The following is a 24,540-nucleotide window of genomic DNA, read 5'->3' on the forward strand; positions in this document are numbered from 1 at the left end:
ATAGTTATACATAACTACAAATTATAAAAATTTAATATTATGAAAATATATAGAGAGATGAATAAAATAAGATCTTACATGACTATATTTTTTTTCGTATAATAGTCAAAATATGTAAATTACCATAGAATGATAAATAGTGCAAAAGTTAGTTAAGTATAAGTAATGCGTGGAACAAATAAAGTATTTGCTAATTACTATTTGGCTAATAATAATCACCTAAATATCTATTTTGTCATTTTTGTTATCTTATATGTACCTCATAAACTTTTACACATATTTTTTACATGTTATAATAATGATCCGTTTAAAGCAAGAATACAAAACCTCTATGTACAAACAAAAACACAATGAGGAGGTTTAATTTTTTTAAGACAAATTCTTGTGAGAAACATATTTTTTGAGAGACCATTTTTGTTTGGGTTGGCCCAAAAAAAGAAAAATATTGAGTAAGATTTTCGGCAGGCATTATGAATATTGTAAGTACGTATTTAAAATTTTGTAAGTACTTATGTACTTACTCAGTGGGCATTAAGTATATTGTAAGTAGACGTTAATGATATTGTAGGTTGACATTAAAGATATGGTAAGTAGGTTAGTAGACTAAGTTTCTCAGTATACATTAAGTATATTATAAGTAGGCATTAAGAATAATGTAAGTAATTAATGATACAATAAGTGAACATTAAAGTTTAATGGGATGGACTTGAGAGACATCTCGCAGGAGATTGACTGTTTTTTAAAGTGCAAATCTTCATGTGAGACGGTATCACCGTGAGACGCTTTTTACAGATCAACTGAATGGCCTGACTAATACTTCCTCTGTTTCAGAATACCCGCTACGTTTCAGTAATAATAATACTATTCATCTCTAATCTTGTTTCGAAAATTTAGACTCATATATAAGAAATAATATAGTCATAGGAAATCTTATTTTATTCTTCTTAAAATCTATTTTATAATATTTAATTTTCATAATTTTTCGTTCAGTGAAAATAAAATATTGAATACAACTCATCTTGTATGAGTCCGTCTCACCATGAGACAGGTCCATATAATAGCTCATTTCTTCAATTAATTACTTTAAGATCATAAGTAATCGTTTTATGATTATAAGTAATCACTCTAAAACTATAAAAACTAATTATATTAAAATTATAAGTTATCACTTTAAAACAAAAAATTATATTAGATTAGTCCAATAAAAATAAAATCACATCTCATCAAAATACGATTTTACATTAAAAATATATTTTTTAAAGGACTAAATAAACTTAAAAAACAAACCTTCAATGATGATGCTCTTGCATCAAAAAGAGGACCTAATATCAAATTTACCATAACACCCTTTCAAAACCTCCACCTTTCTGTCCTTTTCTAGACTAGCCTTTGTCCACTTTCACCTGTCATTCAAATCTTTCTCCAGGTGCAATCTCGTCCTTTCAATCATATCTAATCCAAACCTTCCACGTGTACATCCCATTTTTTGAAATTCCTCGCATTACGAGGGCTATTGTCCTTACTCTCACGCTACCAACTTATTTCCACTCACAACAATAAGGGGGTGTTTGGCACAAGAAAATGTGACTTTTGAGATTTTTAAGCTAAAATAGTCTCTTATTTGATATGTAAGGAACTTGGAAGAAAGAATGAAAATAAAAGGCTCAATCAAAATACACACCTTCCCCCAAGATATTTTTTAGGGATCTTATCTCTTTTAGTCCTATTCCCTTTAGATAAATAAGAATTTAAACTTTTTTTTAAAACAAAATCTCATATCCTTCCACAAATCTCAAATGCCAAACACCCCTTAAGGGTAATCTCGTCTTTTCACAAAACCGAACCCAAACCAGCTTCGGATGACCCGAACCAAGGGATTTCAACCACGTAGGATATACACGTGGCAGATAGTCAATCCTAGTCAGCTTGACTCTATAAAAATAACCAAGTACTCCATTGTCTCCTCTTTATCCTTCTTCTCACAATCAGATGAACTAAAACCACCAAACTCTCATTTTTAAACCAAAAATTAAAAATAAAATAAAATAAAATAAAAATCTCCATTTTCTCTCTCCTCCATGAAAATTCAGTTCAACCGCTTCACCTTTCTATGAGTTTTAATGGCTGAAGAATCGTGTGACTATGAATTACAGATTGATTACTGATTTTCTATGTTTTTTTTATTTTTTTTTTTAAAAATAAATCCTAAATTTGGAGTTTACTTGGCAGAGTTTACAAGTTATTCCATGCTTTACCTCGCTAATCACAAGGATTTTAAGCATTTCTAGGGTATAATTTAAGTTTAATCCTTCTTGGATTCCGTGTTAATTTTCCTTTTTCATTTCTCCAAAAAAATATTTTTCCCCCTTTGGAAGATGCGCAAAATGTTGTTGAAACGCGATTTCAAGATCATCTCTTACAATTGAAACTCTCAAAAAAATTGAGCTTAGAAATTGAAATTTGGGCGTTCAATGACAGAAAATGGAGTCCCGAGGGATTGAGAAGAGCAAAAATTCTTCAAAGTTAGTGTAATTAGGTTTTTGGTATTTGTGTTTTTGATCATGCCGTTATCAATGAAGATTCAGCCGATTGACGCTGCCGGAGATGATGAAATACTGGTGAATGAGCCGGTTAAGCCGGTGGTGAAGTCCCGGCTTAAACGGCTTTTCAGGATCTCCGTTTCGGAGCCGGTTCCTCCTCCATTACCGGCTTCAGCCGAGGTTTTTGAGCCGAGTTCAGTCTGCTTAGCTAAGATGGTGCAGAATTTCATCGAAGAAAGCAACGAGAAGGTTTCACAATCACCTGCGGTGAGGTGTACGAAAAATCGTTGTAATTGCTTCAATGGAAACGGAAGCGACGGTTCTGATGGCGAATCTGATAATAATAACACTGTTTCTTCTGCTGACGTCTGTGATTTTCTTAAGGTATCATAAAATCATAATTAAATTGTAATTTATTCTATTAATTGACTATTTTGGGTTATAATTGATTATTTTTTGAATTAATTTTGGAAGCAGAGTTTGGTGGTTTGTGCAAGTCTGAATGAGAGAAATGTGTTAGCAGATACAGCAAAAATCGTTGCAGAGAAGAAGACAAGCAAAAGAAAAGATGAATTAAAGAAGATTGTTACTGATGGATTATTGGCTTTGGGTTATGATTCTGCTATCTGTAAATCCAAATGGGAGAAATCCCCTTCCTTTCCTGCTGGTAAATCTTCCATTTCTTAGTTCCTATCAATTTTAGCAGTTTCTTGATTTTCATGTTAGAAGATAAATCTGGAAGTTTTTTAGGCCAGAGGAGAGTAATTAGTTACTTTTTACCTACCAATTTGATGTTTTAATACAAATTTTCATGGAAATATTATTGCTAGATATGTGAAAATTTCTATGATTCTATTTTTATTGCTGTAATTTAGGGTATTAGGCATCTAAATTTCTGCCTAGATCGGTGCCCAGTGTTGTCTAATTGGCTTTAGGATTTCACAATTAGGCTCAAATGATGGCCCAAATTAGTGTAAAATTCGCAGGGGATTAGTGAATTAGGGAGCTGTTTTACTGAAATATTTCTATATTGATGTGAATTTGGTTTCTGCTTTATCCAAAACTATAATTCAGTATCTGGGTTTTTTAATTTCTGACAGAATAAAAGTGAATATTTTTTTGGTGGAGTAAAATAATTAGGAGCATTTTTAATTGTTGTATTGATCGTTTTCTACCTGGATTTAAGGAAGGCAGTTAAGATCTTTATTTATGTTAAATTAATTGATTGATTGATTGAAATTTTGGGGAATTTGTGGAACAGGGGAATATGAATATGTGGATGTGATAGTGGGAGGAGAGAGACTGATAATCGACATAGACTTCAGGTCAGAATTTGAGGTAGCAAGATCAACCAAGGCATACAAATCAATCCTTCAGGCACTTCCTCATATCTTTGTAGGAAAATCTGACCGTCTTTCCAAGATCATCTGTATATTATCTGAGGCCGCCAAACAAAGCCTTAAGAAGAAGGGTATGCACATTCCACCTTGGAGAAAAGTTGACTATGTTCAAGCTAAATGGCTCTCCCCTCCAACCCGAATCACCTCCGCCTCTGCCACGGCCACTCCACCTCCAAGCCCCCTCTCCCCGACAAGCTTTGCCATCGACACTGATTTGCCGAGCCCTGATAAAGCCACAGGCTGTGATAACCACACGGCCAACGAGTCGAAGTTGAGCCAGAGCTCACCCTCATCTGAGTCAATTTTCGACATGTCGGAGAGTTCTGGTGAAGAGGAGGTCAAGGAGAAAGAGAATAATAAGCCTAACAAAGGTTCTGCAATTGGGGTCAAACTCATCACTGGCTTGACTTCAATCATGGAGGAGAAAGAGAAACCATAAAAGAAGAAGAAATTTTTGATCTTTTTTTTTTTCTTTTAATCTTTACTTTTTTGGACCCAATTTTCTTATTTGAGGGAGTTAGTTTTTGGTAACTACTACTAAGACAGAAGCATAAGTTTATAGAGGGTATTTTGTTAACTACTACTTACTAATATTACTAGTACTACATCATAAGTGATTTGCTTGGGTGGGTGGTAGCTTTTGACCTCTAGCTCTCTCTCCCTTCAATCCCTTCTCCTTTTTTGTTGTAAGGGTTTATTGTATTACAATCTACCTACTGATTTGAATCATATCAATAATATACAAGAAGCATCAAATATTGTTATATACTACTACATATACTTGGTCATATTCATTTTATTTCTCGTTTTTCAATGCATATATTCAATCTCAAATGTATTATTGTTTAGTGATCGTATTGTTAAGATTTTTGAGCTAAATCGGACTCAAAATGCTTTGATTTTTCTGGTATTTGATATGCAGCAACTAATTAAGACAAATTGGAAAACCAGAGACAAAGGAAGAAGAAAGGAGGATAAAGAAAAGGTTAGAAATTCTGAAATTAGCTTTGTTTTTAGGTATTTCTTTAATGTTTAAATTAATTCCTTTCTTGGTAAGCTGGGAAGTGGAGAATCTAGTGAGGAGAAATGGAATGAACCCTCGTGCTATCTCGATTATTGTGGTGTTAATAGGTTGAAGTTGAGAGAACTGAGGTTGTGTATGACACTGTTCAGATTATTATAATGTTTTCTGCCATTGTTTCTTGTTTCAATTCTAATATATATATAAAATTATCTCCTTTTGGATAAGATCCATGGTTAGTTCTCAATTTAAGTTTTTAAATCCTAAAAATGAAATTAAAAATTTTCATTATTCAATGACATCTACTAGGGGTGTTCATTCATATTATCATGTCGATTTTGGACTAGGTGTTTCGGATTGGACTAAATCTGATTTTACGTCAATTTTGGTTTATCTATGATGTTAAACTCATTATGAACTCGGGTCAAAGTCTCGGTTATAAGGTCCGGCAAATGTCTGATTATCGGGCCTGTTTGGAGCACCTCTACCTACGGCTCTCATTAAAACTAGCCAAGTTTTGAGAATCAAGCAACTTTACACCTAGTTAGTGATAACAAAAAAGTTGTTTACTATTTGGCATCAAACCACAAAGGTAAATGAGTTACTAGAAGTAATACCAAATGTTTTACTATTTCTTTTGTTTTTTTTCTTTAATCAGTTCTATATTTTGACTAATTCTTTTGTTTGACTAATGTGTATTTAATGTGAAAACACTTTAAAAATGATTTGGATTTTTGGGTTTGTATTTAATTTTCAAGAGGCATCTATGATCTGCCCTATGCTCCTCTCTTTTTCTCATCCTTCTCTTTTTGTACTTGTTTACTTGCTGGTGGGTTGAGAATTTGATCAGTAACCTTCTTTACTTTCCAAGGGGAAAAAGAAAAAGATAGTGTTTACTTCTTTATCTTTCTCTTTTTGCAATAATATTTCATGGGATTAATTCAGGATTATTCTAATATTCTGATTAATTAATAGTGAGTCTAATTATTAGACTTTCAATCAAGAATGTATATTTCTCTTTTAATTACGCCGAGATGAAATATCAAATTTTCTATAGACAAATCAAAAAATCTTATTACGTGTTTTAATACTTGCACAAAATAATTATTTTCCGTATATAAAATGACTTTTCTAATCTTTATGTGGGGCTGATAGCAACCGTCTCCACTTATTCCAAATACTGACTGTTTAATTATTTTAACACAAATTCTTGTGGTAATTAGGCCGGCTCACTATATATTTTTTAAAATATTATATGTAGATTTTTAAGAATAATATAAGTAAACATTTAAGATATTGTAAGTAGGCATTAAGGTAACAAAAAGTAAGCATTAAAGATAATGTAAGTAGACATTAATAATACGATAAATATGCATTAATTTTTAATGGGTTGGACTTAAAATATGTCTTTCAAAGAGACGGTCTCTCAAAAGACTAGCTGTTATTTTAAACGCGGTTTTATTTAATTTCGTGTTGGTCATGATTTGTCTAGAATCAATTATTGAGATTAGGATATGTTAACCCTAGATGTAGATGTAAGTTAACTCCTCATATAATCAAGTCCATTTATGAAGGGAAGGTGATGTTGAAGACCTAAAGCTTTGTTTTTGAAATTTAGGTTCTAGGACACACACATTACTCGTCTATCGGTCTATTTTATACTACTTTCTCCGTTTCTTTTTAAATGTCCTATTTACTTTTTGGTCACTATTTATGCATTAAAATACAGTTAAATGAAATCTTGTTTGATTCGTTTCAACATAAAGTTTATTAATATCAAGTTTTATAATTTTAAGTTACATACAATTATTATTATTAAGTATTAAATTAATATATTAATAAATATGTAAAAAGTAAATGAGAAATGTAAAATAAAACAATCCTGAGTATGTAATTTAGAAATTGTGTTTGGTAGAGTATAAGGCAATCCTTTTCTTAATGGTGGGTGTTTTGGTTTGATGATGGGATGGTGCCTGGTGAAACGTTATTCTCTACAACAGTATTCCTGTACTGTTGGAAGTTGAGAACTTTTTATGGCTTCTTTCAGGAGATGAGATGAGATGATGGCATAATACTCTTTCCATTTTTAAGTGATGTTAATATTTTTTATTTTGAGTTATATTTGTTTTTCTTTCAAACAATTTTTGTATTTATATTATAAATTTTAAACATATTAACTTTTTATTAATGATTATGATTCTTAAATATTTTTCGCTAAATTCATTTTATAATTTTAATATTGTTAATGATTTCCGCAAGTTTTCCACTAATTTAATTTAAGTATTTTTTAATAATTATGGTCTACATATTTTTTTCATTAATTTTATTTTAATTTTTTTTCATGTTTATGATCATCATTTTTCTCATTTAATTTTATTAGTTAATAAAATAAAATATTTACCATTTAAAAAATTTTATTTTAAAATTATTTTAATACATAAATATAAAACCAAGAGACTATGAACTTTAGGCTGACAGATGGAGTATATTTGGGGGAACAAAGTAGAGGACCCTACTTGTGTGACCCACTATACACGCAAAGAAGGCAGTAAATGGTCGGTGGGTTCCATTTAGATAGGACTACTACTTTCTTTGGAGTAATCTTTTTCATCCATTCTTTTTTTTTACTCTAACCTTCCCTATTTTTCAACTTGGAATATTTTTACCCTTTTGGTAAGAGGTTAGGCTCATGTTTAGTTTCACAAATACTAGTTGTTGGTTAGTGGTGATGGCTTGTTAGATTAGTTAGAAGGTTTGCTCTGTTTTATTTATATTGCATCATTTTAGAATATGATAGAATTGTAAAATAAATAGGATAGAAGAGTATTGTTTGATAAATCAGCATAAAGCTTAAGTTAACTATGTAAGCTAATTGAGATGAAAATGTTCGACAAAAATTAGTTGCTGGCTATCGCTTGTTTATTAAAGACAAAAAAATATCAAAATATGTAAGTCAATGAAAAACTAATCATTTTAATTTTTTGATTTTGGCTTACAAACGATATTTCCAATTAGCTTAAAAGCATTTTTCAAATACTTTCTTTTGATGTATATATATAACCAATTAAAAAATCAAACAAAAACCATTTACCAAATGTTATTTGTTTCATGTCACTAGCTATCTTTTCAAATAATGGACCGTTTTCTTTGACCATTAATGTTCAAATGGTATAAAACTGAACAGAATAGTAACTACAATAAAAAAATAAAAATTGTTATAGAGTTGAATTATATAGAATTGAATTAATTAATATTTTTAGAGAATAAGTTATAGGTGCTTACCTTTTTCCATTTATGGATTCTAATCGATTGATGTTAAGTTGTTTACCTAAACTAATTACTCGAAGTTGTTAGTGTAGTGAAATCTTATATCAATAGATTTCAAATGAACAAAAACAAAGGACAGTAATTTGAGAACAATAACCTTTAAAAGTCTCCTCAAATATTTTAATTGATAAAATACTAGTACACAAGAAACTATGATTGGGGTTGGGGAGGGATAAAAGACAATAATTCATATTCATAAAGGAGAAATCAGCCAAAAAATCTCTCAATTAAAAAAAGATCCTCAAATAGAGAGATTCCTGCAGCGAAAGAGAATGAGTAAAGCTGAATCCGCAAGTCTGCATCCTATAACACAAGCTGAACTATTAACATAAATAAAAAATTAAAAATAACTAGACGATTTAATATTAAATGGGTAATTGAGTGATCATGTAAATAGGCAAAGAATAAGAACAAAAACAAGTAAGTTTTTCTTAATTTGTATTTAAAACCCTTTATTTCTATAAGTTCATAGCAATTAAATTTTCTTAAAATCAATTACAAATGTTCTTCTATCTCATTAAGATTGCTATAATTATCCTTAAAAGTTTTTTTTTTTTAAATGCCTAATGTAATAATTGTAGTTGGAAAGAGAAGTATATTATTATTATTATTATTATTTTTTTTTTTTTTTTTTTTTTAAAAATTTTTTTTTTATGTAGGGGTCACCAACTTTGGTTGTTTACTCAGATTTGAAGGAAGAGTCCTTTTAGAAAATGTACACAATAATTCTTGTGCTTAACTTTGGAGCCTTTATTTATCCTTTAGCTTTGGTCTTTAGTGTCAACTTATCATATGAAATGTTGAGCATAAAGTTGAGCAATGTGTTTGCTTGTTAACGGCTACATTCCCCTGTTTTTCCTCTCTACCTTTTTCTCTTTAGTTAGATAAATTAGGATATTGATTGATTTAGCCAAAAGATGACATTATCTCAATTTAATTAGTTGGGTTAGTAGAGCCTACAATGTAGTTTACATCACATTAATTAAAATGATTTAGTCTTAATTAGATTAGATGCTCTAATTAGTCTTTAGCTACTCTATGATGATGGGAAAAGTCTTGCATTAGGAAATTCACCTTAATTAAGCATTCTATTTGTGTCAAGAACTTGGAGAACATAAGAAATGTCAGTTGAAACACAATTAGCTAATTTTAGCACATGTGTTATAACTAGTGTTAATGCATTTTAAAGAGTAAGTACAATAATAACCATATGTTTGATTATGTTGTGATTCATCTAAACGCGAAGTTATTAATGAATGAAGATCGACCATGACCATCACAAAAAATCAGGGAATACGTTGTGTATGATGTATTTCGGCTCATAAAATATTTTACACTAAGTTCAAAACATAATAAAAGCTTATCTCATTGTAACATACTAGAATTGATCGAAAATTCTACTATTTGTTGATTTTCAATCTCTCTTATATTTTGAGATTTTATTATTGTTTTATTTCCGGCTCCTTTTCACCTAAAGTCCTATCTTTGGCTAAAGCTTCCCCTCTAGCGCTTGACCTGTTAGAGTTGGTTGGTATGTAACGAGTACAAACGAAATAGATATACACAATCAAAAATATAGTTACAAAGAAGGTTTTAAGAACATATTCACTTTTTTCTGTATGAGATTTTAACCGGCCATATGATTACTAGTCGAAATAGACATGTATGTAACGAGTATGATGAAAATAAATATAAAAAATGACTTTAATTTACCCACTTATCAATTTTACCATCTCGATTAAAACCTTTAACTCAGTTTGTGAATAATTATCACATATTACCAGTTTCAAACCTGAATATGAGAGGAAGATCAACGGTAGATTAATGAGAATCAGCTCAGTATAACTTAGTCACAACTTATAATGATAAATTAAAAACTAATCTCAATATTTTAGAATTAAGCTTTAAAGGTTGTTGCTATTTACCTATATATTCAACATATCTCCATTGTGATAGCGTAATTAGTTTGATCTTACTTACACAATGACAAGTGATGCACAATGTATAGCACAACCACCTGATCAATTTAATTCTCGTTGTGCTACTAATATTAATAAAGTTCATGCTTCCAACTTAAAACTAGGTTTATAATATTATAAAATTTATGGACATAGTAAACAGAAATATAAAGGAATATCTTGGAAATTGAAGCTTGAAGGAGAACTTTAATGGTGAGATAATGTATAATGGAAGTATATTTATAATGGAACTGTTGAAACAATCATTGCAGTTTTGTTCATATAAAATAAATGTAGTGCGAGTATCGACTGTATGAAATTTGAAAGCTATTTGGTTGTCGTTTTGCTATATATTGTTGTGTACGTTAATTAAATCTATGACGTACAAGACTGAGACAACTTAAGAAATTAGCACTTAGCTCTTTAGTCGTTTTGGTGCCTACTAGAACATATATTATTTGGGCTTCAAACTTATCAATTGGGTATGCTGAATACGTAACTCAATCCATGGATAAGTTTTTAAATATAATTTCTAGAATCGTTATCATAATCATTATCGTATTTTTTTATACCTATCATTAAGTTTTTAAGAAGGTTGAACGATAGCAAATTTTATCTTTATCAAAAGGTATAAAGAGGTTCAGCCAGTACAGAGATTTATGGTTTGAAAATGACTTGCAAAAGAAAACAAATAACTTAGTAGACACTATAGGCAAGGCAAGACAAGATAAGACAAATACAAGATTAATAACATGTATCAAAGAAATTAAATAACGTTATTGAGTTTTAAATTTCAATTATCAATTTTAAGTTTTTTAACTGTATTGTTTACCTGAGATGATATTAGAGCCTATATTATTGAAAAATTTCACAATTTTAAATATCTTTTGCTATTCATTTCATGTCAAAGATTAGATATTATGAATGAATATGACCTATGTTGTATTTGCACTAACTTAAGTGACTCTCATAGTCTCATTTGAGAGGGAGCCGCTGTGACATTGAACATAATATTATACTCCCTCCTATTCATCTTAGGAATTCCTTTTGACTTTTTACGGATTTTAAGGAGAGTTAAAAGTGGGACCCTAAGGGTAGGAAAGAGAGTGGTATTATGAGTTTTTAATGTAAGGGAGGAAAATTAGTAATAGGTAATGGAGGGTATAACTGAAAATAGGATAAAGCTACTAAGGGCATAAAAGTCAAAACCTATACCAAAAATAGAAATGGGACAATTAAGATGACTTGACCATAAAAGGAAATGAGATACATAAGCGGAATAAGAGGGAGTATAACATAGAGATTTTTAAGCCTTTTAACTATTAAAATATGAAAATTGAGAGTAAAATTTGTGAAGAAAACTAATTCAAATGTAATCAAACTAGATTGAATAAGTAGATACAAAACAAAATGGAAACAAAATTTTTGAAGATAAGTTGATGTAATATAATAATTTTAAGAAAAAAAAGCACGCTCTATTTAATTTAGAAATTAGAATTAATATCTAAATAAATAATAAAAAATTAATAACTTTTTAAACTTTTGAATTTACACTATATTATATTATGTAAACTCAAAAAGACAGATGAAGTATGTTAAACTAAATAAATAAAAATAAAAGATATGCATTAGGCATTGTAACATTGTCTCTTTCGTCCTAGCTTAAGTAGATATGACCTTATGCATATATTATATAAGTGTCAATAATAATCTAACATCACAAAATTAAAACCTAATAAGTAATAATCTATCAATAATGAAGTATAAATGATGGGTTATGAACTAAGATGCTTAAAAACAAGTTTAATGTGAAGAAAGCAATGTCTCACCTAACCGTCTGACATCAATTTTAAGACTTAGTTGTTTATTATTAATCTGTGAAGATATTAAATTGCATTGCTTTCTTGCATGTCAGTAGGCGATTTCTGATGTTTATATTTTAATTTTTTTGGTAATCATATAATCTACTAATTCGTAAGCAATTTGAGATAAATGTCACTTTACAATACATTTTATAAGCATATTGTATTAAGTGTCACATTTATAATACAATTTTTAGATCATTTTTTTTGAAACCCATCCCTTCATCTTTTAATGCAATGTAAATTTTCAATGAAGAGTTCTATTTAAAGTGGTTGTAATTGTAATTATAAAATAAAAATTACAAATTCACATTAATAATACAAGTTATAAATATTAATAATGTCTATTCCAACCCATAAATAATGTAAGACTAATTAATATTCTCTGTAATTATTTTTTAACCCCTCTCTTTATATTCCCTAATGCAATGCAAGTGGGAGTTTATTAGAGAAGGTGAAAAGTCTGAAAAATAAAGTTAGGGTAATACACATTGGGAGTAACTCATTCAATCTATCTTATATTATAAGTTCACAACAAAATAGCTATCAAAGATTCACTTTTAGTATGTATTACATAAAAAAACACACATGTATTAACATCATATGGTACGATTGAAGATTTTTCAACTACTACTACCACTTTCAATGGTCTTTAAGAACATTCAAGTTCTCTAATTTCAGTATTTCTTTTAGAAATTTAATTCTAGCATCCAGTTATGAGGGAATATTTAATCATAATATCTATTCAAGTGTATCACTATGATAATATCATTAGCACTTTAAGTTTTATTATGTATTATGGTACAAATTTGCTAATGCTGAATAATAATTATCAAGCATATTCAAGAAGTGGTAAAAGGTTTTATATGAGGACTTTGCTAAAATTTTGTTAAAAGTTCTACATGTTATAAACCCAAACAATCTGTAAAAAAAACAAAAATATAAACCCTAACCGTCTGTAACACGAGTATAATCCTAGTATACTCAAATTGTTATATCAGGAGATGTTGATATTAATGTGAAATGCCATCCTTACATAAGTTAAATAGCTTATATTGATAACGAAAGTCTCAAAGAGGTTCAACAATGAAAAACAAATGAAAAATATAATGCAAAAGATGAACACAAGTGTTTATGAGGTATCTTGAATACCTCCCCCTCAAATATAGTTTATTATAATGAATTCAACAATAACAAGTATAATAAACCTCCCTTATCTTGAGAACAATCTCTCAAGACCACAAATACTAAAGCAAATTAAGAACACTCTCAAGTTTCTAACAATGCAATAGCCCTCTCAACAATATGTGTGTTTTGTGGTGAATGTTACTATGAGTGATGAATCCTATTTATAGGCAAGATATTCATCACTCTTAGTATTCCCTCATAAATCACCATAAACTCACATGTAACATCCCAATTAACATCCTAATTAACTATGACAATAAACATTACAATAAACAATAGAGTAATGCACCACATTATTGCATAGTCACTACAAATTCTGACCAAAAACAGGATCCAATGTAGTCTGCTGGACTTCCGTTCGACCGAGCCACTACTACCTCGCTCGGTCGAGCAAGCTTCCAGTGAAGCTACTGACCTGTTCTGGACACCTTGCTCGACCGAGCTAACACCGCTCGACCAGTCGAGCTAGACTTTACTCGATCGAGCGGTTGGTCGAGCCACTCACAGTCTGCTTCTTTCTTTGTTGCTTTGATCAAGCAACTCTTATCAACTGCTCCAAACCTTAAATCACCCATATTCGACACATCTTTATCGACCCTCTCTAAAGTACAAGACAAAGCATGTTCGATTATATGTTTAAAGTTAATTTCATCATTAAGATTATTGGCACTTGCTTTAAAATATGATAATATAAATTGTGATAATAAAAAGTTAAATTTGTCGTAGTGAATTATATTATATTGGTTAATTAATGTAATCTGTATTATTTGTTAATCAATTAGTTAAATTAAATGGTAAGTAATTTAATGATAAATTATTAACTTATAAAAATTTCTTTGAGCTACATTTGATTGTTTTAAAAAGTTAATTTAAGATCACCCTGAAATTCTGTAGAGCTTGCTTGATATAATATTTGTGGTTTTAAGTAAAGTCCTATCTATGTCTATTGCTAGATAAGCAAGCTTAATTAGTTGACCTACTTTGTTTACTTTCTTTGTTCTTAGGATATCCACAACTACATTTTCTTTATACATATTACTTCTTTTGTTTTCATTTAATATTCCCACAAGTTTTAATGTATATGATTTTTCTATACATATACAAAAAGTAAAATATATTTTATGAGTTTTTGTTTTTATTTTTATTAGCCGTTACAAATAGTGACATCTTGACGTATAAAACCATAGAAAGTATATAGTTAATATTTTTTCATGAAATACTTGATAGAACAAATACTTTGAATATCTACAAGTAAACTAAATAAGAACGTAAAATAGGAGTCACTTATATTTTAAAGATGTTGGGATTGTAAAAATTAAAAGACAAGTGTTAAGGCTAAAGAAATAACTTGAGGTTTTAAGAAAATACTAATAAATGAGATATATAGAGTTCTTACTTATATAAATATGCTCTCATTAGCTTTTTGACCCCAGAGCGAAAAATAAGAAAAATCTTATAACTTAAGAACGTACAGTATAATATTTCTTTTGTTTTTATTATCAATGATCCCTAATAATTTTTAAACCTAAAAACTCTAGACGGTAACCCTACGACCATGCTTATTACGATCTTGATATTAAGCTACTTGTGTTTTCTTTCGGCTTTTTAATTTTGCAATAATAATTAATAGAGAATATAAATGGAAAGAAAGAAGGGTTAATAAAAAAAGTTAAAAGCTGCCAAAATCACGAGGATTTCATCATCCTTATTTGGCTCTATTATGTTTTATGCTTTCTAAGTTTTAGATTACTAAACCGTTTGTTTTACCCATCGTTTGTTATTGTTTACTGTTTTTATTTATTACTTTTTACCTCCTTTAATTTTATCTTTATTTTTAATTATTTGTTTGTATTCTATTTATTCTATTTGCAAGTTGCATATTTCTCTCATTTTAAAGATCTTTCTCGAGCCGAGGAACTCTTTAACCGCACTCTCTTCTATGGGTATAAGCTGCTGTCGTTCTTCCCTCTCAGACCCTAACTATAGTTTTATATAAATGAAATACACTATGATGATTTTTTTGCCTCCAAACTTTCCTTGCATGTTTTCTTGGACCACCTCTTACTCCATCTCATTTTATCCTAACTAGACTTTGTCCATTTTTATACTTCTAAAATAAAATTAATTCAAAATCCGATTTATGGTGTTGGAGTTGTAATCTTGAAATTTTTAGGCATAATTCGAAAATAATCTTACTAGAAAAAAAATCAAAGTCAACACCATATTTTGGCCCTAACTCATATTGTAACACCTCTAACAAATAAAGGGATTAGAAAACTCCCATATAAGATTGTGCGAAAATTTTCGACAGCATATATCCTAAAGTTGGACGCACTGAACAAATAATGATCAATAAAACGTAATAAAAAGGAGGCATCATTGGCCTTGTAATAAAATATCACGGTGGAATGATCATCGCCTAATCTTTGGGTCGACATGCTAAGTATCGATCGTAGTTCCAATGTAAATGCTTGAGTTCAAAGGAAGAAAGAAAATGATAAACTATTAAAATTATACAACCCACAAAAATAACGCAGCGGAAATAACTTATATAGAGGAGGACATGTACCTCAAACTCAAAACATAAACAACTTAATTAAAAGAAACCACAAATAGACAAAAGAATATTGTACACTTCAGGATTCTCACTCATTTCCCCCGGTATGCAATGCAAATAAGCTCCATCACCTGTAATAGCTACCTATGATATACCCGCTGCTCCACGTAAGATCATGGACCAATGTGTCATAACAGGACCATCGAAGACAAGCCATCAACAATAAAAACAAAATAGTAGATAATTTTTGTCAACTTCAAAGTCTTTAATGATTTCCAGCCACTGCCTTTGTCGTATATTCAGCTCCTTCTGATTGAAGAAATATTTCAAATTTTTATGATCAGTGAAGATCTTGCATGGTGCTCCATAGAGATAATGTCTCCATAACTTCAGGGCAAAAATTATGGCTGCAAGTTCAATGTCGTGTACTGGATAATTCAACTCGTGTGGCCTTAATTGCCTTGACGCATAAGCTACTACTTTGCCTTCTTGTATTAGTACTCATCCCAAACCTTTCTTTAATGCATCACAATATACCTCAAATGCTTTCCCACAGTCGGGCATGGTCAACACAGGTGCAGTCGTAAGTCTCCTCTTAAGCTCTTCTAGTGAATTACTATGCTTCTCGCCCCATAGAAATCGAACTCCTTTTTTAAGTAACTCAAACAACGGTTAGACAATTTTATAAAAATTTTCCACAAACTCCCTGTAATAGCCTGCTAAGCCTAAGAAACTTCTTACTTTAGTAACACTCCTTGGGTTCGACCACTTCATCACTGCCCTAATCTTTTCAGGGTCAATAGAAATTTCATCCTTCGAAACAACGTGCCCTAAGAAAGATATCTTTTCTAACCAAAATGCACATTTACTAAACTTGTCATAAAGTTTCTTTCTCAATTTCTCCAAAACTATCCTTAAGTGCTTCTCATGTTGCTCTTCATTCTTTGAATACACCAATATATCACCAGTAAACACAACTACAAACTTATCCAGGTAAAGGTTGAAGTATCTTTGCATGAGATCAATGAATGCTACAGTAGCATTCATTAGACCAAATGGCATTACTAAAAACTCATAGTGCCCGTATCTGGTTCTGAATACAATCTTAGGAATAGCTTCTTCAGCAATCCTTAATTGATGATAACCAGACCTCAAATCTATCTTCGAAAAGACCCTTGCTCCTCTCAACAGATCAAAAAGGTCGTCTACCCTTGGCAAAGGATAACGATTCTTGATGGTAATCTTATTGATCACCCTATAATCAATGCATAGCCTCATACTCCCATGTTTTTTTTGTTAAAGAGAATCGGAGCTCCCCATGGGGAAACACTAGGTCGAATGAAACCTTTTCCAGCAATTCATCTAGCTGCTTCTTTAGCTCAGCCAATTCAGCAATTCGATACAATGCGTATTATCACAAAAAAACAATGATATCTTAAGGGAAAATTGCATATAAGGGTTATTTACTGCGTAACGTACCTGTAAACATCACTGCACGACAAAAATCACAATAATCACCCAGTTAAAGTTATACTTTCCTCTTATGAACTGGGAACCTATACAAGTTTCAAGTAGAACTAATAAGCCTACTTTCCTCTATTTAAGAGAGACTAAAAGCTAAAACAAGTTATCATTCACCTATTCAAAGTAACTTTTAATTATTGTAATACGCACTTAACCAATTCACATGACTCAATCTATACTTATTCATAAGTTATGACATCAACTCAACAATTGAATAAACTTTCACATTCAGTACACCAAGAATCAAATAAGCTTCCACAACAACAAAGTGTATGTTATGACCATATCTTTAAATCAACGAGACTCAAATTATGAAACCACATCACCATGTAATGTCATAAACTACTAACACTTACTCGTGTCACGAATATTAATAGTAACTTATAGTTTTGGCTATAATTACACCACTTACGAATCAACCTTTCAAGCATCCTTAACATGACAACATTCACATTATACCATAATTAACTAACAATAATATTTAATAACATAAACAATGTCTACCATCATCTTTATAAAATAAGTGATAATTCACAACCACTGTTAGTGACTAATAATCTCAACCAGTTATAAATACTATTATCACCATTCATAATATAATCACATATTCAAAGTTTATATAATTCTATTCAGTTTACAAAACACTCCCAAAACACAAAAATGGTACCACCATCATCATTTTCATTCATACTTCAAAACCTAATTTATAACTATATTCAAATCATCAATCAACTCTTACCCATAATAAGATTCAATGAAAATAATATAAAATAAATACTAAACTCATAAACTTTATAAAATTTTAATTGGAAACAAGAAGAAATCAAATAGGAGAAAGGGAGATGGCTTACAAAGATAAGACTAGCAAGAGGGTGAAGAGGTAAGTAGAGGTTGTAGTGGTGGTGGCACAGGATCAAAAATGGGCTGGAGGGGGAGCCAGAACCGGCAGTCCCAGCCGTTGTCTGCTGGCTGTTGGAGGGTAGCACAGCCTCCTGTTGGCGGCTGCTCGTGGGGAAGGGCTGTGTGGCGGTTCTGCTGGTTGTGGGGGAGGAGGCATGGTCGCCTGGTTGTGGGGGCAGGAGGCACGGCTGCTGATCTGTGGTGAGGGAGTAAGGCGCAGGCAGTGAGGGAGAGGGAAGAGGGAAAGACGTGAGTTTTGTGACTGAGGGAATGTGAGATCTCACTCGAAAATCCTAATTCATGTTATATTAGCTATAAAGACCCAATCAAGAAAAGCCTCTTTATTGTGCTCACAAATTTTAATAAAATTATATTTTAATTCGAATTTCTTTATTTTAGCAATCGCAACTCTATTTTTAATATAAATATATGTAAATATTTAAATTCACGTATGACAAAAGTTTATTAAAACTAATTTGAAAATATTTTAATATAATTATAAAATCTCCAAAAATTATTATAATAATAAAATAATAACATCATAAAATAATGAGGTGTTACACGTATCTTTTTAGTTAATATTTTTTTATTTATTTAAAATCTATTATTTTTATTAAAGTTTTAAAGTGCTATACTGCTATATATATTGTTTTTTTTTTCTTAAGAAAATTCGTTATTAAAACAATTATTTAATTTTTTTAATTAATGATAAGAAAATATTTTAAACATTCTTTATCATGATACAACTCCAAGATGATGCAACTCAAATTAACTCAATCCGAATAAACCCAATAGACTCAATTTAAAACTGGATTGTCCGAACATTTTGAATGTTGTCATCGTAACTGATCATATACACACACAAACAATGATAATACGTTATATGGAGTATTTTGATACTCTATTTAGTTTATATCATTTTCACTAATTTAAAATCTTTTATTTTAGAGCTACTCTTTATATAGACGTTTTATATGTGCTCAAAAATCTAATCCACTTCTCTCTCTATATATATTACGTAGATGTAAATTTATTTTTTTAATTTGTCGTTTGACCAAAGTATTCATCATAGTTAGGTAAATTAACATTATATTGAACAATTTGTGCTTGAAATGTGTTGTCATGTATTGTGGCGTTTTCTTTCTAATTCTACCTGACTTTTTGGTGTTAATTTGATACTGTTATGAATTCAAACTATTAGTAAGTATACTTCTATCATCTATGGTGTTGTATTATAAGCAAGAGAAGGAAACCTAGATAATTTGACTATAAATATTGAGTTATTTATAGCTAATTAAAAATTATTTCTATTTGTCTTTTTAAATTTGAATTATATGACTTAAAAACTCATATATGTTTAAATCATATGATGTAAATTAGTTTATTTCAGAGTTTGCACTATATAACTTAACGAACTTAGTACTCAAAGGGAGAGAGATAGTGTATCTATCTTATACTCACCCCGATTAACTATAATTGCCTCCTTGGTTTGGGCACAAGAATTAAAAAATGGAGGGAACCATATAAAATGGTACTCTCATTTGGTATTTTGACGTATTATATTCTCTAAATTTCAACTTATCATACTTATCACTTGAGACATTTTTTTTATTATAAATAGTTTATCAGGCATTTGGTAAAAAGTCTATGATTTAAAATAAAAAAAAAGACAATTGAAGTGAATCAACCAAATAAAAAGCGAAATAATTATATTGAATTGGATGGATTACTTGAATTTAATTTACACCAAATAGTCGACTTTTGCATATGTTTTCAAGGACTAGGGCACATCATATGTGTGACTATTTGATGTGTAATAACGTACCACTTCTAGTACTCCTATTTTTTCAAAAAATAATCTCAATCGTTAAATATGAACTAATAGTGTTCTTTTAATCTTTATAGCAATATAATAGTAATATATGAATTCTTTATTAATCAAAGAATATATCATTCAAAGAAATCATTTAATTTAAGCACGTTATAAATTTTAATTTTTGTTTAAAATAAGTTCATTATAGAAAGATGGAAGTGATTAAGATGCACATAAGATGAATAAATCTATTGATGTAGGATGCCGTAAAACATAAGGTGTTGTAGCCAAAAGAATATTAAACAAAAAAATAAGAGAAAATTGGTTTGTTTCATTTAGTTATATGCATGGAAAAAAAAACACCGATAAAATGTTGAAACTTTAAGGAAATTAGGAGAGTTTGATTTCTGTAACATTCAAAAAGATTACAATCTAAAAAATCAATGCCTAGATTAATTGTGAATGTCTTTGAGATGTTGCAAAGTCATCAACTAACACCTACTTGAGAATTGAACATAATGTGCGTGTAGTCAAGTCAAGTATAGTTTGGTCAATTCTTTTGAATGAAATATTTATGAGTAATAAGCTGTTATTCAACATTTATAGTGAGTATTTCATATTGAGAATTTGTTTGGAAAATAATTGTTAATTGATTTGATTAACTGAAATTATTAACTGATTAGTTAGTTTTTTAAATCAGTTCTTAAATGATTAGTGATTTATCATCATCATCATGTTCAGTGTATTCCGCTTATAAAAATTATGATTAGAGTATAAGGAGAAAGGAAGACGACAAATTATACATTCATACTCAAAAAAAAAAAAATACAGTCAAAGAGGCTTCTGACTCGAGAAAAATGCATTTTTTTTTAAAAAAAAAAGAGAATTTGATTTTGTATGCATGTATCACTCTTGTCCGGAAACATGTAGATTACAGAATTCATAGACGTCGTGTGCATTAGCATGTGCGGTTCATACACCACTCTGCTTGTCATGCATGCACGTACACACACGAATGACATGATGTACCTTGCACACACATTAACTATAGGGTATAGACAACGGCGAAACTTAGGCAGGGCGTGGGGGGACATTGCCCCCTAATTCTTTTAAATATTATATATATATATATATATATATATATATATATATATATATATATATATATATATAGTAATAACGCCTTATAAATTTAAGTAAAATTAAAATGACCAGCTTAGCGGTAAAGTTAGTAATAATAAAGAGATCATAAGTTCTTTAGAGTATATAAAATATTATAGAGGTTCAACTATCGACTTAACCTTTTAGTTGAGTTGAAATCTTAACAAGGTATTAGAGTTAGTGTGGCAAGAGGTTAAGAGTTCAAATCTCAACAACCCCTGTGAGCTTAAACTGATGGTTGAGAGTTGAGACTTTGGAATATGTTATATACTCTAACAAGTTCTCAAACATATTTCGAGGTATAATTTTTTTTATTTTCTGCTCAGGTTTTATCATTGGGTACAAAAGTTTGTGAATTTTGTAAAAATAAAACACTTATAAAAGCTCGTGAATTGTGTAAAAATCAAACACTTTAGAAAAGAAATCACCTGATTTTTTATAAGATGAACGTCTCTAACAAATTAAAATCGTTTAGAATTTTTTTCAACCATCTTACATATTTACCAAAACCAAATAAAAGACAACATGAACTCCAAGAGGAATTTCACAATTAGTAACCAAAAAAATGTGCTTTTTACCATGATGACAGAAAGCAAAACTACAAACATTATTTATTGAGTCACACTTGTAAAAAAACATCCTTTTAACATATCTTGGGGTGTAAGAAGGATCGAATGCATCATAGTGAAGGGCAAGAAAAGTCGACGAAGACCTAGAAGAACGTGAGAGGAACAGATTAAAAGTGACATGCATGAACTCTACTTTTCCAAGGACCTGACAAGGGATAGAGACAGTTGGCGGCGCCTTATAATCCACGTCTTAGATTACTAAACCCGTCCCTTTTACCCATCGTTTGTTATAGTTCATTGCCTTTAATTATCCATCTTTACCTCCTTCTTTACTTCTATCTTTATTTTTAGTTATTTGTACGTATTCTATTTATTCTATTTGTAAGTTGCAGGTTTCTCTCTCTTTGAATACCTTTCTCGAGTCGAGGGACTCTTTGACCGCATTCTCCTCTATGGGTATGAAATGCCGCCTTTCTTCCCTCCCTAGACCCTGACCATAGTTTTCTATGAGCGGGGTACACTAGATATGGTGATGATGATGATGATATATCCTGGGGTCTCAACCATTAAGCCTCAAGATATGTTATATACTCTAACATTTTTTATCTATGAGCCAGTTAATTGGTTTAATCATCTCAATTTTTCCTTTTAGATATGTTATTGGGATTAAGTGGCAAAAATAATGAGAATGAAACAAATTAATTAAGAATAAAAATTAATATAAACAATTTATATATAACAATACATTTCCGGCAAATTTATTGTGAAACGAAAAAAAAAAAAACATGTATAACTGATGTCCACTAATTCTTTATTGAGATCGTCTCATCGTAAGACGATTTTATTTGAGATAGTGAGCTCAAACTATTTTAAAATATTGCTTTCTATATAATTGAAAATTCAGTTTTTATTGTTTTTTATAATATTTTTCTTTTGCTAATAGATCTTTTATATAAAGATTTGAAAAACTCTTTATTTATTTATTACGTGTAGTAGTACTATTATTTATATTTTCACCGTCCACATGCGGCAATATCCAAATTTTATTGATAACATAACATATATTTTTGTTGTTCCTATGTAGGACAGTAGGAGTACTACGGTATAAATTTTAATATTCTATGTGTTCTTAAAGGTATATAATGCATCCACGTGCAACAATATCTGTTCACGTACACTCGCCAAAATATTCTTCAATACTATAACCAACTAGGGAGCTATTATTTCGACCAAATTTAATATAAACGTATTTGGTAAATAATTTATTTTGTTGGCTTTTAAATTTTAAGTATGAGTTATTCAAACAATTAGAAGCATATTTTGTAAATGTTTTTTAAACTACTTTGTTTGTTCTTTGATGTTTTTTCCATTTGAAATATTCCATCTTAAGGAAAAAGAAATTTAATTAATATTTTTGACACATATTTAAAAAAATAAAATATATTCATGTGAGATCTCGTTAGATTCGTCTTAATATATACTTTTTTATTATATATTTTTTATAATTTTTTATTATGTATATTTGGAGATATTAAGGTTTAAATTTTACATTGAAAATGTAAAAAAATAAATGAGAGGAACAAAAAGTGAGAGGGAATAGTTTTTAAGGTAAGGTAATAGTAATTACTTAATAGGCTTTTTTTATGGGAAAATTGTCAAAAAGTATTTAATTTTTGATTTAATTTCTTTTTCAATTTAATTCAGATTTTGACTTTTGAGTAAAAAGTAGAGCAAAAAGATAGTGAGGAAATTAAATTGAAAAAGAAATTGAAAATAAGGAAGAAGAATTTTCGATTTTGACCAGTCAACTGAAGAAAAACGTTTCTTGGTACTTTTTAGAAACACAAAAAAATTTTATTAGGTATCTTTTGGTAAATTTTTTTTTATTAGATACTTTTTTGAAAAAAATTTATTAGGTACTTTTTGACAATTTTTTTTTATTATATCAATTAAATTTTACTAAATATATTATAGTTGGCTTAAAAATTTTATTATATCAAGGTGAAAAATTTATTATTATAAAGTTTCAAGTAACTTAACTAATCCAATCGATCAACAACCAGCCGCGTAAAACATTCAATGAACAAAATCTAAAATTTAAAAAGGTATGTATACCCAAAATAAATAAATAAAAATAAGAATAATGATGAAAAGAAAGATGGTATTATAGTTAGAGTCACATTTTCGGCATGGAATAGAAAAAGGAGAAAAAAAAAGTAGTTCAGGCTGCTGTTAAAAAAAAGGCTGACAAGAATAATGTTAAAGTTACAAGACATTGGCATTGATCATTCAATTCTTAACCCATTGCCTAACAAAAGTCATGCTTGATGCCACCACTCTAGATTGGCAAAATTCAAAAGAAAATAATTATTATACCATTTTATACCCTTTTTTAAAAATAAAATAAATTATTATTATCATTATTGTTATTATTATTACTACTATATATTATTTGATTACAATTTACAATATAGGCTGAAAGAATAAGATTGCAGGTAAGATTCAAACTCAGAGTCTTATGTAAGAAAGTGATACTTGCTCTTCAATTAAGATAAAATTCGATTTTAAAAAATAAATTTAAAATGAAAGCCTCAGAGAAGTTCAACAAAGAAAAACAATTTGAGAATTAAAGCAAAATATGAACACAACTATTTTTGAGGTATCTTAAATACCCCCTCAAATGTAATTTTATTAGAAGTGATTCAACAATACAATTATAA

At 29.7% G+C, this 24,540-nt stretch overlaps 1 protein-coding gene across 1 annotated transcript; it reads left to right on the top strand.

The window, feature by feature from the left end:
- The first annotated feature begins 1,959 nt into the window (after positions 1–1,959).
- Positions 1,960–4,711, top strand: LOC130798559 (uncharacterized). The gene is made up of 3 exons (XM_057661595.1): positions 1,960–2,924; positions 3,018–3,207; positions 3,802–4,711. The coding sequence occupies exons 1-3, from the start codon at positions 2,562–2,564 to the stop codon at positions 4,377–4,379; spliced, it is 1,131 nt and encodes a 376-aa protein (XP_057517578.1). The 5' UTR covers positions 1,960–2,561; the 3' UTR covers positions 4,380–4,711.
- Positions 4,712–24,540: the final 19,829 nt, after the last annotated feature.

Source organism: Amaranthus tricolor, chromosome 13 (genome assembly GCF_026212465.1).
Source record: "Amaranthus tricolor cultivar Red isolate AtriRed21 chromosome 13, ASM2621246v1, whole genome shotgun sequence".
Classification (NCBI taxonomy): domain Eukaryota; kingdom Viridiplantae; phylum Streptophyta; class Magnoliopsida; order Caryophyllales; family Amaranthaceae; genus Amaranthus; species Amaranthus tricolor.